This window comes from Heptranchias perlo, chromosome 8 (genome assembly GCF_035084215.1).
Source record: "Heptranchias perlo isolate sHepPer1 chromosome 8, sHepPer1.hap1, whole genome shotgun sequence".
In the NCBI taxonomy this organism is placed as follows: Eukaryota; Metazoa; Chordata; class Chondrichthyes; order Hexanchiformes; family Hexanchidae; genus Heptranchias; species Heptranchias perlo.
The window spans coordinates 20,351,876-20,368,116 of NC_090332.1; the positions used below are offsets into that span (position 1 = coordinate 20,351,876).

Genomic DNA, 16,241 nt, shown 5'->3' on the forward strand with positions numbered 1-16,241 from the left:
GTTGGGAGAAATTTGTGGTTCTGTATAGTTTGTGAAATTACCAGTATCAAAAACTCATGTTACTATAAGTGATGAGAAGGCATGTATATATTCACATCTGCAGAAGAAACTCAGGATTAGAACAATATGCAACACCCCAGTCAGCATATTTCAAAGCATAATAAATCTTGGTGCCTGTAAAGTTATGAAAGGATTGGTGGATATGATGCAAAATTAATAAGCTGAAGTAATGCACCCAGCTTTTGTGCTACTTTCAATACTTAGATCTAAAATAAGAACAGGAAATGCTGGAAATACACAGCAGGTTAGCCAGGATACGGCAAACTCCGGAAATTATGGGTTGAATGAGCTGCAAACTGCTTAATATAAAAACAGGAACCTGTTGGAAGCTATTGAATTTCAACTATAAAGGGAAAAGACAGGATAACGGTTTGGATGTAAAACCCTTCCTCAGAACTGAAAACAAAGAAATAATAGGGCTGTTTTCCCTCTAGACTCCTGAAAGGTGCACCATACCTGGGGTGCAGGCCCGTATCCCACTGAGCCCTCCACTGGAAAGCAGGGCAGGAAATGATTCTGAGGAGTAGTCCATGGTGAGCTTGATGGTGGGATGGAACTTGTTGATGTTATCGTGTAGTCTCTTTAGTGATTCCTTGCCGTGGGTCCATAGAAAGAAAATGTCGTCGATGTATCTGGTGTATAGTGTTGGTTGGAGGTCTTGTGCAGTGAAGAAGTCCTGCTCGAACTTGTGCATGAAAATGTTGGCGTATTGGGGTGCGAATTTGGTCCCCATGGCTGTTCCGTGTGTTTGGGTAAAGAACTGGTTATCGAAGGTGAAGACATTGTGATCCAGGATGAAGCGGATGAGTTGTAGGATGGCTTCCGGAGATTGGCTGTTGTTGGTGTTGAGTATTGATGCTGTCGCAGCGATGCCGTCATCGTGGGGGATACTGGTGTATAGTGCCGAGACGTCCATCGTGGTGAGAAGTGTTCCTGGTTCAACTGGTCCGTGGGTACTGAGTTTTTGTAGGAAGTCCGGGAATTCTACCACAAACCCCAAGATTTCAGCAGCGAACCCAATGAGACAATCGATGATCCGGAACAGCAGACAGAGGGATCCGCGGTACAGCAACCGAAGAGGAAAGAGTCAAACTGGACTCCTCCGGAGGGTCGCTGCCCTCAGCTGGACATGTATGCTCAAGCTGTCAGGAAATGCGTCAATGCCAGATTCATCAGCCGCACTCAGAAGACAGTCCAGAATGTCACCCGAGCACAACGCAACGCCATCAACGCTCTCAAGACCAACCGCAACATCGTCATCAAACCAGCGGACAAAGGAGGAGCCATAGTCATACAGAACAGAACAGACTATTGCAAAGAAGCATACCGACAACTGGACAACCAGGAACACTACAGACGGTTACCCGCAGATCCGACCAAAGAACACACCCACCAGCTCAACAAACTGATCAAGACCTTCGATCCAGACCTTCAAAGCATCCTACGCATTCTCATCCCACGTAATCCCCGCGTGGGAGACTTCTACTGCCTCCCAAAGATACACAAAGCCAACACACCCGGACGTCCCATCGTATCAGGCAACGGAACCCTGTGTGAGAACCTCTCTGGATACATCGAGGGCATCCTGAAACCCATCGTACAGGGAACCCCCAGCTTCTGTCGTGACACTACAGACTTCCTACAAAAACTCAGTACCCACGGACCAGTTGAACCAGGAACACTTCTCACCACGATGGACGTCTCGGCACTATACACCAGTATCCCCCACGATGACGGCATCGCTGCGACAGCATCAATACTCAACACCAACAACAGCCAATCTCCGGAAGCCATCCTACAACTCATCCGCTTCATCCTGGATCACAATGTCTTCACCTTCGATAACCAGTTCTTTACCCAAACACACGGAACAGCCATGGGGACCAAATTCGCACCCCAATACGCCAACATTTTCATGCACAAGTTCGAGCAGGACTTCTTCACTGCACAAGACCTCCAACCAACACTATACACCAGATACATCGACGACATTTTCTTTCTATGGACCCACGGCAAGGAATCACTAAAGAGACTACACGATAACATCAACAAGTTCCATCCCACCATCAAGCTCACCATGGACTACTCCTCAGAATCAGTTTCTTTCTTGGACACACGAATCTCCATCAAAGACGGGCACCTCAGCACCTCACTCTACCGCAAGCCCACGGACAACCTCACGATGCTCCACTTTTCCAGCTTCCACCCTAACCACGTCAAAGAGGCCATCCCCTATGGACAGGCCCTGCGAATACACAGGGTCTGCTCAGACGAGGAGGAACGCGATGGACACCTACAGACGCTGAAAGACGCCCTAGTAAGAACGGGATATGACGCTCGACTCATCGATCGACAGTTCCGACGGGCCACAGCAAAAAATCGCATAGACCTCCTCAGGAGACTAACACGGGACGCAACCAACAGAGTACCCTTTGTCGTCCAGTACTTCCCCGGAGCGGAGAAACTACGCCATGTTCTCCGCAGCCTTCAACATGTCATCAATGAGGACAAACACCTCGCTATGGCCATCCCCACACCTCCACTACTCGCCTTTAAACAGCCACCCAACCTCAAACAGACCATCGTTCGCAGCAAACTACCTAGCTTTCAAGAGAACAGCGTCCACGACGCCACACAACCCTGCCACGGTAACCTCTGCAAGACATGCCAGATCATCGACACAGATACCACCATCACACGAGATGACACCACCCACCAGGTGCATGGTTCATACTCCTGTGACTCGGCCAACGTTGTCTACCTCATACGTTGCAGGAAAGGATGCCCCAGAGCATGGTACATTGGCGAGACCATGCAGACGCTGCGACAACGGATGAACGGACACCGCGCAACAATCGCCAAACAGGAGGGTTCCCTCCCAGTCGGGGAACACTTCAGCAGTCATGGACATTCATCCACCGACCTTCGGGTAAGCGTACTCCAAGGCGGCCTTCGAGACACACGACAACGCAAAATCGTCGAGCAGAAATTGATAGCCAAGTTCCGCACCCATGAGGACGGCCTCAACCGGGATCTTGGGTTCATGTCACGCTACACGTTACCCCACCAGCGAACAAATGTTATCTGTTTTTAATATAATGGGTCATTTGCTGGCTCTCTCTGCCTTCCGGATGTTTCTGCCTCTCTCTGTGTTTTTTTTTCTCTGTTTTTTTTCCCTGTTTGTTTTTTTATTGAATGTGTATTCGGAGGTTCTGCAGGTAACACCTCTCTGTCTGAACACGGTGATTGCCTTGGCAACGGGCAGTTGCAGGGGCAGTCTGTAAACACCATGTATTATTGTTCAATATGTATAAATGCGTAGGCTTCAAGGAGATCTTGAAACATTTGCCTGAGGAAGGAGAAAATCTCCGAAAGCTTGTGAATTTAAAATAAAATTGCTGGACTATAACTTGGTGTTGTAAAATTGTTTACAATTGTCAACCCCAGTCCATCACCGGCATCTCCACATCAGGAAATGGGAGCACAGCCCTACCATATACTCCAATCACAGAGATCAAGTTAATGAGTTGAATGACATGCAAACTGCTTAATAGAAAAGCAGGAACCTGTTAGATGATATAGAAGCTCATCTTAGTGGGGCAAAGTCAGGCCAAAGGAATGTGTAAGTAGCAATGATGATGAAAAGCCTGAAATGATACAAGCATACAGTAGGTCAACAATGCCCCCCCCCACCCAAAAAAAACAGACTCGTACCCCAGTGCAAAATTCTGCTGTTGCTGTGTTCCAACAAAGCATCAACCTGCTCCCACACTGCCCCTCCTGATGCTAATAGACACACCCTACATTCCCAGCTAATTTTAGAGATTGCCTCCCAAAACACAGAATGTGGAATGATGGACAAAAGACTCCAATGTCCTGCAACACAGAAAGTAGGATATGGATTCTTACCTGTAATTTTAGTTGTACTACTGACAGGAGACACCAAGTGAAGGCCAGGCACAAATTCAGGAGGGGGGCCAAAAATAGAGGGAAAATTATCTCATTAGCCTCTTAGCAGCTGCTGGCTATGCAGCAGTAGAAGCACAAGAGCAGGTTTCCTGCTTACCTTCTCTACTGAGAATGGTGCATGACCCAAGAAAGTGGAGGGAAAAATGTTCAGAGAACAGTAAGAGGCAAATAGAACTATAGTGCATCAAAACAAAATAATCCAACCTTGTGTAGCTGCATGGTGAGGCTACATGTGGAATATTCTATACATTGTTTGAACTCACCCTTCAAAATGACACTGATGCATTGAAGAGGGTTAGAGAAGATCAAGTAGGATAATTCTGGGTATGAAGCTCCAACTTATGTTCAGTCAATTCAACAAAGTGTTACAAGAAGTAAGCGTGATACTTACAGGAAGTGCATACTATATGCAGGACTGTTCATTTTTATAGCTATATGTATTTTAAATAGTTACAGATGTAAATACTTCCAGCAGTAGGTAGTAGATAGCCCTGCTGCAGAAGCCAATTGCCATATTCCCCCTCCCTCCCCAAAACAAACTTTTGGTTGAGATTAGCTGATTTTTATGATTAGCTTTTTTGATAGACCAATATTCTCAGATAGAACATATATTTATCATAAATCCAATTGTTTTATACACATCCTTCACTTAAACATGGATCCTGAAAGCCTTATAGAACAGGTCCATTGCATTTGACTGCAACAATTTGCTCTTAACTATCAAATGAAATTCCTGGAGGATTATAACTATAAACATATTGACTAACACAAAACTTCAACTGAAAATGTAATAAAATGTGGCTGAAAATATACCTTTGAGATAAATACAAGTTTTATTTTCCATTTATGTATACGTTCACACTTTTTTTTTTACAAATCACACAATACAATTAGAACAAAATTAAAATCAATTCTTGGTCTGGTAGTTATGTGCTCTATTCAGAAACACATTTTCAAAATAACCATTAAGCTGGTAAACACATTTGCTCAATATCACATTAAATAATAAATCTGAGTACAGATTGGAGTCACTGAGTTGTCAAAGACTTAAACCTTCCAGATGGGTTGAGAACAAAATGATAAATCTTTGTTAAAAATTATGGCTAAATAACACTTCCATTTTATCTACAAGACAAAAACTTTCACAACCAAGTTTTAAAACATGTAGTCAAAATAGTCTTGTGACATCAATGAGGCATCATACTACACCACAGAATATTGGGAAATGGGGTTCGAGGACACAATTCCTCAAAAAGTTTCTAATCTTAGTCAATGATTTGGACATTTCGGTGTCAGAGTAGATGTGTAGGAATGGAAATCCCTGGCACTACCACTACCCATTCTAACTTAATATTTTATGGTGTAAATGTGTCTAAAATCTTCAAATGCTCTTCACAATTTGCAATTGAACATGACTGGCTGCCCGTCTGAGATCTGACTGATACGATTCCCGAGTCCTGCATATTCTCTCTACCCACCATCCTATCCTTACTCGCGCCATTGGCTATAAAGGGCTTTGGGACGTCCTGAGGTTGTGAAAGGTGCTATATAAATGCAAATCTTTTCTTTCATACAATTCCTCTATGACCAGTGTACTATTGTCATTTGTCAGCCTAAACACATCATTCAATGCAATGGGGGCACACTACTTTGGTGTTTTTAAGTATACACTTATAACTATTCACTCTGATCGCTTTTCATTTAAACATTACTGGTGGCACCAATTCTAACTCTGTACAAGGACGTCACTGATTGAATTTTTAACGTCTACCCCTTTCTCTTCCTCCTTCGCCTCATGGCGCTGTGAGTTTGTCTGTTAACTACTTAATCCATATAGACCAGGAAGGCCCAAGTTTCATCCTCAGTCTGTGCTGAGTTACCAGATGTTAGCTGGAGTGGCAATAGGGGAGCTACAATTGGTCTCAGGGGAAGGGGGAAAATCAGTCAGGGTTCCTGCTCTTATCTTTATCCACCAATCGCTGCTGAAAATGCACAGTTGAGGACAGGATCAGGCTTGGCTCGGCTGTGGTGCCAGCTGTGTTGAATAGCCTGGCAATATTCACTGTCAATACTCACACATAAATAATGGTCACATGGGCGAAGTATGGGAGGACAATCAGCCCATTGAGCCGTACCCCAGAAAGCGAAGTGAGAGGAAAGGAGAAAATTGATGAGATGGAAAAAATCATTTTTAGCTTGAAAATCTTGTTTGCTCGCATATTTTCTTTCAGGAGTATAAGCATTTCAAGTTGCAGCTCGTTGTTCTCACTACCACTAGATTATTAAATCTCGAATCTTAAAACTAATAATGCCGAGAATAACTAGAGCAGGCAAGAAAGCATACAGCATTAGAAAATCAAACACAAATCTGGAAGGTGCCCCAGGGTATGTCGTATCAAGATACTGAATCCCTTGTGTAAACCAGCAAGGGACATTTGTGGTGTTAGGAGATGACAGTTCACCTGCAGGTATAAATATCAAACACAATTGGTCACAATTTATTTGGAATCTTGTACATAATATGTTACACATTATAAATATAATTTGTATAAACTTCTTTTGCCTTGCATGCAATTTTAATTTTCAATAATAACTATGTTCATGAAACTGAACACACCTCTATTTTGCTTCTGTGGTAAGACATGGGTTGGTGCAGTTACTTTGGGAGATGAAAGACCCAAGGCACAAATGTTTTTATCAGAAATGGCCTTTCATTATTATATGTAATTACCTTAGCAAAAACTAAGATATCTAAATAGTCCTACTTACTACTAATGAATGGATATTATAAATGTGATAGATTTATTTGTAATATTTAGGTTTTATAATTCCACAAAGTTTGTTTTTATTTTTTCAGCAACATCATCGATTAGAGTTCTGCTCCAAAAATAAACTCTGTCAAAAAAACAAAGATAAAAATCTAAGAGCGTGACTAACTGGATTATGACAAGCCAGGAGAAAGTTCAAAAGCTGTACATGTATGAACCGTCTATATAACTTATCACTAGTGCTGTATATCTTGCACAAGTAGCACCGAATCTGTGGTATAGGAAGTACCCTGTGAAATTCACCCACATCCTCCAACGCTCTGGAATCCCGTTCCTTGGCTTAATTTTAATATTCTGAGTTTAAGAAGTTTCTGCATTTAAATGAATTAATATCCACATGGTCCAGAAAACAGATTACTGAAATAAATAATTGTGATCACTTATGTACACCACCCCAAAATCCCTGAAAGCAAAGCACTCCTGAGTTCAGGAAATGGACTGTAGTTTTCACTTATTATTTTGAAAAAAGATTTGCATCCTCACCAGATACAGCTGTTTGAAAATGAATAAAAAGCAAAAAAACTGCAAATGCTGGAAATGTGAAACAAAAAAAGTGCTGGAAACATACAGCAGATTAGTCAGTATCTGTGGAGAGAACAGTCAAATTGTCGTTTTGGGTTGGGCCGTTCTTCAGAACTGAAGAAGGAAAGATGAATAAGTATTTTTATTAAATTAAAAAGGTTAGAGGAAAGGAAAAAAACAAGCAAACACTGGTTTGTATCAGTGGAATGAACTGTAGTCTGATTAAAAGGAAAAAAAATGGGTGCTTGCTGGAAGACTGAGACAATTTTTACAAAAAACAAGGATATCAAAGAATGTGTGAATAGTTAAGTTAGTGAGACATGCAAGGAAAAGGCAAGAAGATGAGAGAAATTGGAAAACACAGATAGCATGCAGATGAAGTCTGGAATTAAATCAGAAAATGCTGATAAAACAAGGGGTCTGCCAGCACCAAAAAAAAAACAGGTCAACAGCAAGGGTACAGGCTCCCCTACCAGCACTCTTCCCCAAAACATCAAAATGCCTCACCTCCCCCTGGACACTCACATCACCAACATCTCTTGCTGTAAAGCTGTGGTCTGAAGTTAGTGAAGCCCTGGAGCTTGTATTGAACTCACTGGACCAGTAATTTTGTTTCTACTTAAATACAAATCATTTTTGCGCTTCTGGTGAGAATATAGCATTGAACATTAACCAATTTAAATAATAATTAATTTCAAAACTACTAAATCTGAAACTTTACATGATAGTACCAAGAAACTGGGCCAATTCCTTAATCTAATTTCTAAACATGCTATTTAACATGCTTGCCTCTTAGTATTTAAACTATAAGGTTTTTTTTAAGTAAGCTGTGCACCTGCCAGTTAAGGCATAAGATTATCACAACCCATGTTTTTATTAACACTATTCAATTGTAAAACTTAACCAACGATCCGATGGAAAACCTATGGCCCTACTTATCATAATATTGCCCTTGAATCTAAGTGGGTTATCCAAGTAACTGAGCTAGTATAAATAAATAAAGTGCAAAGTTCACCTCATTTTATTTTATTACAACTCCTCAAATTAAACACTCACCATTTCCACATGTGAAATTTAAACCATAAAATTCGTTAACCATCAGAACCTCCACTCCATATTTCTGAAATGTGAGGTAACTCAGCCACCGAAATGGTTCGGGCATTTCTTCTGCACTCCTAAAATCATGGAATCAAAGCAAGCCAATATTAAATCATGTTGTCTTACAGCAGTTAAACAGTTTGCTGAAATACAGCATATATATACATTCATCTTCCCCCCCCACCACGCCTTTCAATTTTCATCTGTCCTTTCCTGAAGAGTGCTAAGAGTTTGAAAAGTGCTAGCCATGGCTAAGAGGCCATCTTTCACGTGTGAGCCTAGGCATTGATTGTCAGCAAGGTATTAGATCGTGAGGACATCACTGACAATCCCAATCCTGTTTTCAATTATACTCCACATAGTGCACTTTCTAGCAGGGGTCACTAGGTGAGAAAGAAAGAAAGCACTTGCATTTATATAGCACTTTTCATGTTCTCAGTACAACCCAAAGCGCTTAACAGCCAATCAAGTACTTTTGAAGTGTAGTCACTGTTAATAAACAGAAACGTACCTGGTTCTGGAGCAGCCTGCAGCAGTCCCTTTAAGGACCACTGGTTAGTTCACTCAATGCCCACTGGCACCTCAAAATTGCAGTGGGTCTTACAACCGGCTTAGGACCCCGATTGCATATTGAAAGTCAGCCTGAAACAGGCGAGTGCATGCAGTGCCCTCCTGAATGCCCTGAAGGAAATAGCAGCAGCCAAACCGGGAGCAGGAATGGGGCACTAAGTGGTGCACTGCCATTTTCGGCCTGCTACCACCCCATTTCCACCAGGCAAAGGCCATTAAATTCAACTCTAATATGTCCCCAAGAGCAATTAACCATTAATTGTTTTAACAAGTAGATTTTGAGGCAATAAAGGGCAGGCCACACACAGCTTCCCCTTAATAGCAGAATCCTACAAAGTGTGTTAAATGGTATAAAGCTCCAGTCTTTATGTAACAGCATATCCGCCAATTTATTGTAAGCAATGCTACAGGAGTCATATATTCCATTCTAAAACCTCTCACCTTAAGAAACCTGATCCTACTAAAATTCCTGCCACATTAATTAAAGCCACAGCACTGTTTACTATATTTGGATTCTGAACAACACCAAGTAAGACCAGCGTCAGAAGTTCACCAACTAGATGCGGCACTATGAGTACAGCAAAGAAACAGCCAAACCGCTCCCACAATGGAAACATCCCCAAAGTCCTGAAAAACAAAGCCAGACAATCAAAATAAATTAAGACCAATGTTCCTCCTCTCTACTAGTAATATTTGCAGAGGTGAAATCATTATAATCCCTATAAATAGTTTATTGTACATAATAACCCACAATATCTGTGTAGGAAATTAAGAAGCATAGGAAAAGTCAAGGATGAGAATAGGACATTCTGCAAATCAAAGCTCATCTCTATAGCACTTAATTGTAATTTGAATAAGTCAAATGTTTTTGCCTCCATCTCCTTGATAGGTAAATTATTTCAAACATTTTTCACTATTTGAGCAAAGAAGTTTTTCCTGATATCTGTTCTAAATTTATTTTTCACTAATTTCCATGTGTGTCCTCTGTTCTTAATTTCATGGCATACTTTGAAGTAATAAGTTGTGTTTACCTTAGCCAAACCATTTATTATTTCATATACTTTGATATGATTTCCCCTTAACCAACTTCTTTCTAGACTGAAATACTTAAGCTTCTTTATCTTTCCTCATCTTTCATCCCCTTTACACTTGGGCTCAGCCTTTTGTTTTCTGTGCCCTTTGTAATGCAAGTATATATATTTTTTGTGAATTGTTAACCAAAACTAAACACTGCATTCTAAGGTAAATTATGAGTTCACATTGAGACATATTCTAAGTATTTTTATACGTTTGCTAAAAAAGAATTAAAATATTGGGGAGAGAATTTCCTTAAGTCATTGGGGGCCATTTCGACTTTGGGCGATAACGTAAAATGGCCGATATTGAATCAGCTGTTCATTATACATCTCTACTGATTTCTATTTCCATTGACTTCAATGGCAGCTGATTCAATTTTACACTATTGACCAAAGTCAAATTGACCCCCATTATGTGTTAAATACTGTATGGAAATTTCCTTTGATCACTATTTTAGTGAAAGTGTAAACCTGTATTTTTAGAACGTGATTTCTAGCAAAATCACAAACGCAATCAGAGAACATCTATGACATCACTAACATAGCTTTTGCAACTGCCCGTTGCCAAGGCAATCACTGTGTTCAGACAGAGAGGTGTTACCTACAGAACCCCCGAATATACATTCAACACAAAAAAAAACAGAGAGAGAGAGGCAGAAACATCCGGAAGGCAGAGAAAGCCAGCAAATGACCCGTTATATTAAAAACAGATAGCTTTTGTTCGCTGGTGGGCTTACGTGTAGCGTGACATGAACCCAAGATCCCGGTTGAGGCCGTCCTCATGGGTGCGGAACTTGGCTATCAATTTCTGCTCGACGATTTTGCGTTGTCGTGTGTCTCGAAGGCCGCCTTAGAGTACGCTTACCCGAAGGTCGGTGGCTGAATGTCCCTGACTGCTGAAGTGTTCCCCGACTTCGAGACACACGACAACGCAAAATCGTCGAGCAGAAATTGATAGCCAAGTTCCGCACCCATGAGGACGGCCTCAACCGGGATCTTGGGTTCATGTCACGTAAGCCCACCAGCGAACAAAAGCTATCTGTTTTTAATATAACGGGTCATTTGCTGGCTTTCTCTGCCTTCCGGATGTTTCTGCCTCTCTCTCTCTTTTTTCTTCCCTGTTTTTTTTGTGTTGAATGTATATTCGGGGGTTCTGTAGGTAACACCTCTCTGTCTGAACACGGTGACTGCCTTGGCAACGAGCAGTTGCAAAGACTGTGTGTAATCACCTTGTATTGTTCTGTGATTTATAAATGCGTAGGCTTCGAGGAGTTCCTGACATTTACCTGAGGAAGGAGGAAGCCTCCGAAAGCTTGTAAATTTCAAATAAAATCGTTGGACTATAACTTGGTGTTGTAAAATTGTTTACAATTGTCAACCTCAGTCCATCACCGGCATCTCCACATCATCACTAACATACACCAACGAGAGGTGATCTTCCCCCATAATTCACTATTACCCATAATTCAATGATTTAGTTTATTAATAATGTTTTAAGCTTATTTTTAATTGTTGTGCTATTCCTTGTAGTACCCTGCACTTCAGACTACTCCCAGGCAGTTATATGACTTGGTTCCAGGTCAATGGCCAACCAATTCCATCTTCATTCATTTCTGTGAGAGGCTGTTGGTTTAAATTTGGGGTTTTGCAGTACATCCTTCACCCAACTGCCTTGCCATTGAAAAGGCTAATCTATTAACTATTCTTTTGTGAGCTGATAAAGCAGCTAGGGAAAATGTCATATTCAAAAACTCTTCAATAAATCCAAGACTGTCCTGTTACTGTAATTATGATGTCATTTTGTACTACTGCTTGCTTTATATCTCTTTGTAAGTGTGTATTCTTTATGAAGTACACAAAACAATTTGGGAAATTAATAGTACATTGTGTATTTAAAGAATGCAAAGTAATAAATATCAAATTTAGAATATAAAACTAATATTTATTTAATTAGCCTTACCTAAGTAAAATCACAAATTTTTACATCAAGTCATTCTTCCACACTGGCACAGTACACTCATCCCTAAATCGTTCCTGTGATATGTGCAACAATTCTTACCAGTAGACAAAGAAGCTGTAAACAGCCACACTGACGATGCTGAAGGGAAGGATGTGGATGATGTAGGCTATCAACATTAGCCATTTCTGATACAGACCATCTGTACTTTCCTGGTCGCCAATTGCCCGTAATGAAGGATCTTAAGGTTGTACAAAAAAGATAAATATTATTGAAGTACCAATTTTATTAAAAGAAACAAACAGTTCAGACTTGTAAATGCTAAATTACAGAATTTTTAGTAATGAAAATACACCAGAATATTAAAAAAAACACACAGCTCACACATGAGCAGTTTTTAGACTGCTGCTATATCTCTGAAATCTATCCCTCAATGTAAGTGGGACAGATTTCAGTGCACCAGGGCAACTTCTATTTGAAGAAGTTCTTTATAATATAAACTCGTTATAAACTGATCTGTGTTTTGAGGTACTGAAAAGGCTACAAACAACTGAAGTTCAACCTTCTGATCCTTCCGTTATCCTCCTAAAGTTTGCTGTGCTAAATATATTGAAGGTACAATTTTTATTTTTTATCATGCCACCTGTCCAGTCAAACCAAATGAACCACTTATAAAGCTATAAATCAAAGCATGATTAGTGACGTACATAAAGCGACAGCATTCAGCATCCCAGTGTAGGGTGAGGCACCTATACTTTGGTAGATGATCCCAATTCGGTCTTGCACTGCACCCTTTGATGGATCGCTATTCAGCTTCATCAAGAAGAACACTACAAACAGGCCATAGAGCAGATTTTGAGAGAGTCGCATAATAATCCCAGTCTTGTTTCTTGATAAATTCCTTGCAATTCGCCTGCAAAGAAAAACGAGAAGCAATGGTCTTTTTGTTTACAAGTCTGCAAAATAAACTAAAGAATGCAAAAAGTCATTTTCACAAATAAATGCAACAAGCCTACCTTGTATATAATTATATAATAAACTTGAAACTTATATTTTGTTAAAGATATTAATATATTTGTTCCTCACCCTCCAGTATTAAGTATTGGCATTTTCCATGGAACAGGTTAGTACTAATAATTGCCTTAATGATGAATTCCTAGTTCGTGTCATGCCACCATGTGGGCGTGTCAAAATGAAGAACAGACTACCATTTCCTCATAGGGAGGAAGGAGAACTGGAGGGCTAGGCTGTCCTGGTGCATCTGCTACCAGCCCACAACACAGCAGCAACGGTGAAGCAGGCCTGCATCCCTCCTCTTACTCAGATATAGCACCTACCAGGGGAAAACTACAGCAGGGCAAACAGGACAGAAAAATAATATAATTTACCAGTAGGAGCTGAGCATGAGTGGCATGGATTGATTTCACCCAGACTTTTGCCTTTCTTCTGATCTTGAATATTCCCCAACTCAACATGTTGGGAATTAATACACAAAGTCACCTCCTATCACCCACTGGGAGGTAACATAACAAAAATTCTAAGTATTTGTAATTTTGTCAGTAAGATTTGTGTTATTTTTTGACAAAATAAAGTCGAACCTTTTTAATTTGTATAAAAACAGCAGCGTGCACAAATACAATTCTATATTAGGGTGCGGTAGTGTAGTGATTATGTTACTGGACTAATAATCCAGAAGCCTGGACTAATAATAAAGTGTTAATCTTTACAAATGTTTCATCAGTATAAAATATGTTTCCATCTATCAAAAGTCAAAAATCACGCTAGACACTAAACACCAATATGCATTACTAAACTTTAAACATTAGAAACCCAATAGGCTCCCTGTTCTTACACCATGTGGAAACTATTATTGTTGGAGACTGCTGGCAACAGCATCCACACGGCATAAAAACAAAATGCAGTATAGACCACATTTTACCATGCACCAGCTTGGGACAGCAGAAGTGCTCAATTCCAGTCTTGGGACATGTTAAAGTGTTTTGCAAACTTCATCTCTCACTAGTGAAAACTCTAAATTCTGTACTATCTTGATATCTATTCCATTTTAAAATAAATCATATATGCAACATATGTTGTAATATATAATGTACGAATGCAAGTTGTTGTTGTTGTAATAGGTTTACCTGATCAGTATCCAGAGTTTGAAGGCTGTGTTTGGAGAAGCTGTTCTTTTGAAAGGAATGGATGACAATCGTTTTGTTTGCTTTGCTGCTTTAATATTCTCCAGTACATTGTTAAATATTTTTGAATTTCGATATGAGAGTGAAATTTCTTGGACTCTGCTGTAAGTCTCAATTTCTCTCTCTTTGCTTCTAGTGTCAACAGATGTCAGATCCACTATAAAATTTTAACAGGAGCAAATTAACAGATGTGCAAACATTTTTTTCTGGTGTGTTCAATTTATATTACACAAACTGATGTTAAAGCTGTTACATCTTCTTCCATATGGACATCAATTTTAAACAAAACACTGGAACTATAGCTTGAAAATTTATGTCATTGAAAGTGCATAAACCAGCAAGAATTGTGTTTACAAGGGTGGCAAAAATCACAAGTTCATCAACTACACTTTCTGCCCATTCTGCATTTTGTGCTATGTTCCTGAACGTGTCATTATGCATTTAAATTTAAATTTAAAAGTTTTATTATACATTTAAATCCAATGTAAAATTAACAGGGTGATCTGCGACATTCCACACATACAGCACACTAATCTGACCCTTTTCAAATCGGCACTAAAGGCAAACCTGATTCTGGCAAGTGGCAAAGGGATTCCTCATCGCTGCACTGTTCAATTGCAAGATACAGGGATTGCTTTCCTTGCCCTGCTTACACTGTGTTCAACGTTCAGCAATTATGGAGCTGTATCATCTGTTTCAAGGAAACTTGCAGCCAACCTCCACCACAGGGACTGCACTGCTAGTGGTAATTCGGCTGATCGCATTCCTTAATACTGGGCGTGTGAGCAGTATCGTAGATCTGCTCCTTGTTTTAATCAAGTAAATATGTAAAATCAAAATCAGACACCACAGAGCTAGTTTAACCTTTAGACTGCGAACAATTTCACAGAAAGTCCTGTCTTCCTGGGCTAATCCCTTTTGTTTGTATTCTACCCATCTTGCCACAATTCCACACTCGGTAACATAAGAAAAGTCAATGAAAAAACAAAAAACACCAAGAACAGCATTAGCTGTTCAAGATTCTCTTGATCAAGTAATGGTGTATGGCATTAAATGCCTAAAAAGAGATGGGAAAAAATAACTAAGTAAGGACAGGGGGAACATCTTACATTTATATAGTGCCTTTAAAGTAGTGAAGCATCCCAAAGCACCTCACAAAGGTGAATATCAGACACCAACCCAGGGCAAACAGAAGGTTGAAGGCATGTTTGAACTCCGTACTCTCACCACCAGTTCTTTCCACCTCCATGACCATTGTCTCAGGTTGCTTACAATCCCAGCGTCCTATTCGACCACAAGCTGAGCTTCCAACCTCATGTGCTCTCCATCATAAACCCCGTGTACTTCTACCTCTGTAACATCACTCACCTCCGCCCCTGCTTCAGTCCATCTGCCGCTGAAACACTCACTCATGCCTATGTCACCTACAGCCTTGACTATTCCAATGCTCTCCAGGCTGGCCTCCCATCCTCCACCCTCTGTAAATTTCAGCTCATCGAAAACTCTGCTGCCCATATCCAATTCTACACCAAATTTGTTCAACCATCACCTCTGTCCTTCAGGACCTACATCTTCATGTTTAAATCTCTTCATGGCCTTATCCCTCCCTATCTCCGTAACCTCCCCCAGCCCTGCAGCCCCCACCCCAAACTCCTTTCCTCTGACCATGTCCTTTTCTGCTCCCCTCCCTCCCTTCGCCTCACCATTGACGGCTGTACCCCACGCTTCAAAATTTCTTCCCTAAACCCCTCTGTTTCTCCACTTCCCTCTCCTCCTTTAAGGCCCTCCTTAAAACCTACCTTTTTGACCTAGCTTTTTGTCACCCCTCCTGATATCTCCTTCTTTGTCTCAATGTCCATTTTTGTCTGATTACATGTCTATAAAGCACCTTGAGACATTTTTCTTTGTTAAAGGTGCTGGGTCAAAATCCTGGAACTCCCTTCCTAACAGCACTGTGGGA

At 40.6% G+C, this 16,241-nt stretch overlaps 1 protein-coding gene across 1 annotated transcript in view; it reads right to left on the reverse strand.

The window, feature by feature from the left end:
- Positions 1 to 6,303: 6,303 nt before the first annotated feature.
- The window catches only part of abcg5 (ATP-binding cassette, sub-family G (WHITE), member 5), a 33,112-nt gene continuing 23,174 nt past the window's right edge, over positions 6,304 to 16,241 (reverse strand). The window contains exons 8-13 of the mRNA XM_067988450.1: positions 14,225 to 14,438; positions 12,788 to 12,993; positions 12,183 to 12,321; positions 9,489 to 9,674; positions 8,436 to 8,554; positions 6,304 to 6,491 (exon numbers count right to left, since the gene is read on the reverse strand). Of these exons, the coding sequence (XP_067844551.1) occupies positions 6,304 to 6,491; positions 8,436 to 8,554; positions 9,489 to 9,674; positions 12,183 to 12,321; positions 12,788 to 12,993; positions 14,225 to 14,438 (1,052 nt within the window). The remainder of the gene's footprint in view (positions 6,492 to 8,435; positions 8,555 to 9,488; positions 9,675 to 12,182; positions 12,322 to 12,787; positions 12,994 to 14,224; positions 14,439 to 16,241) is intronic.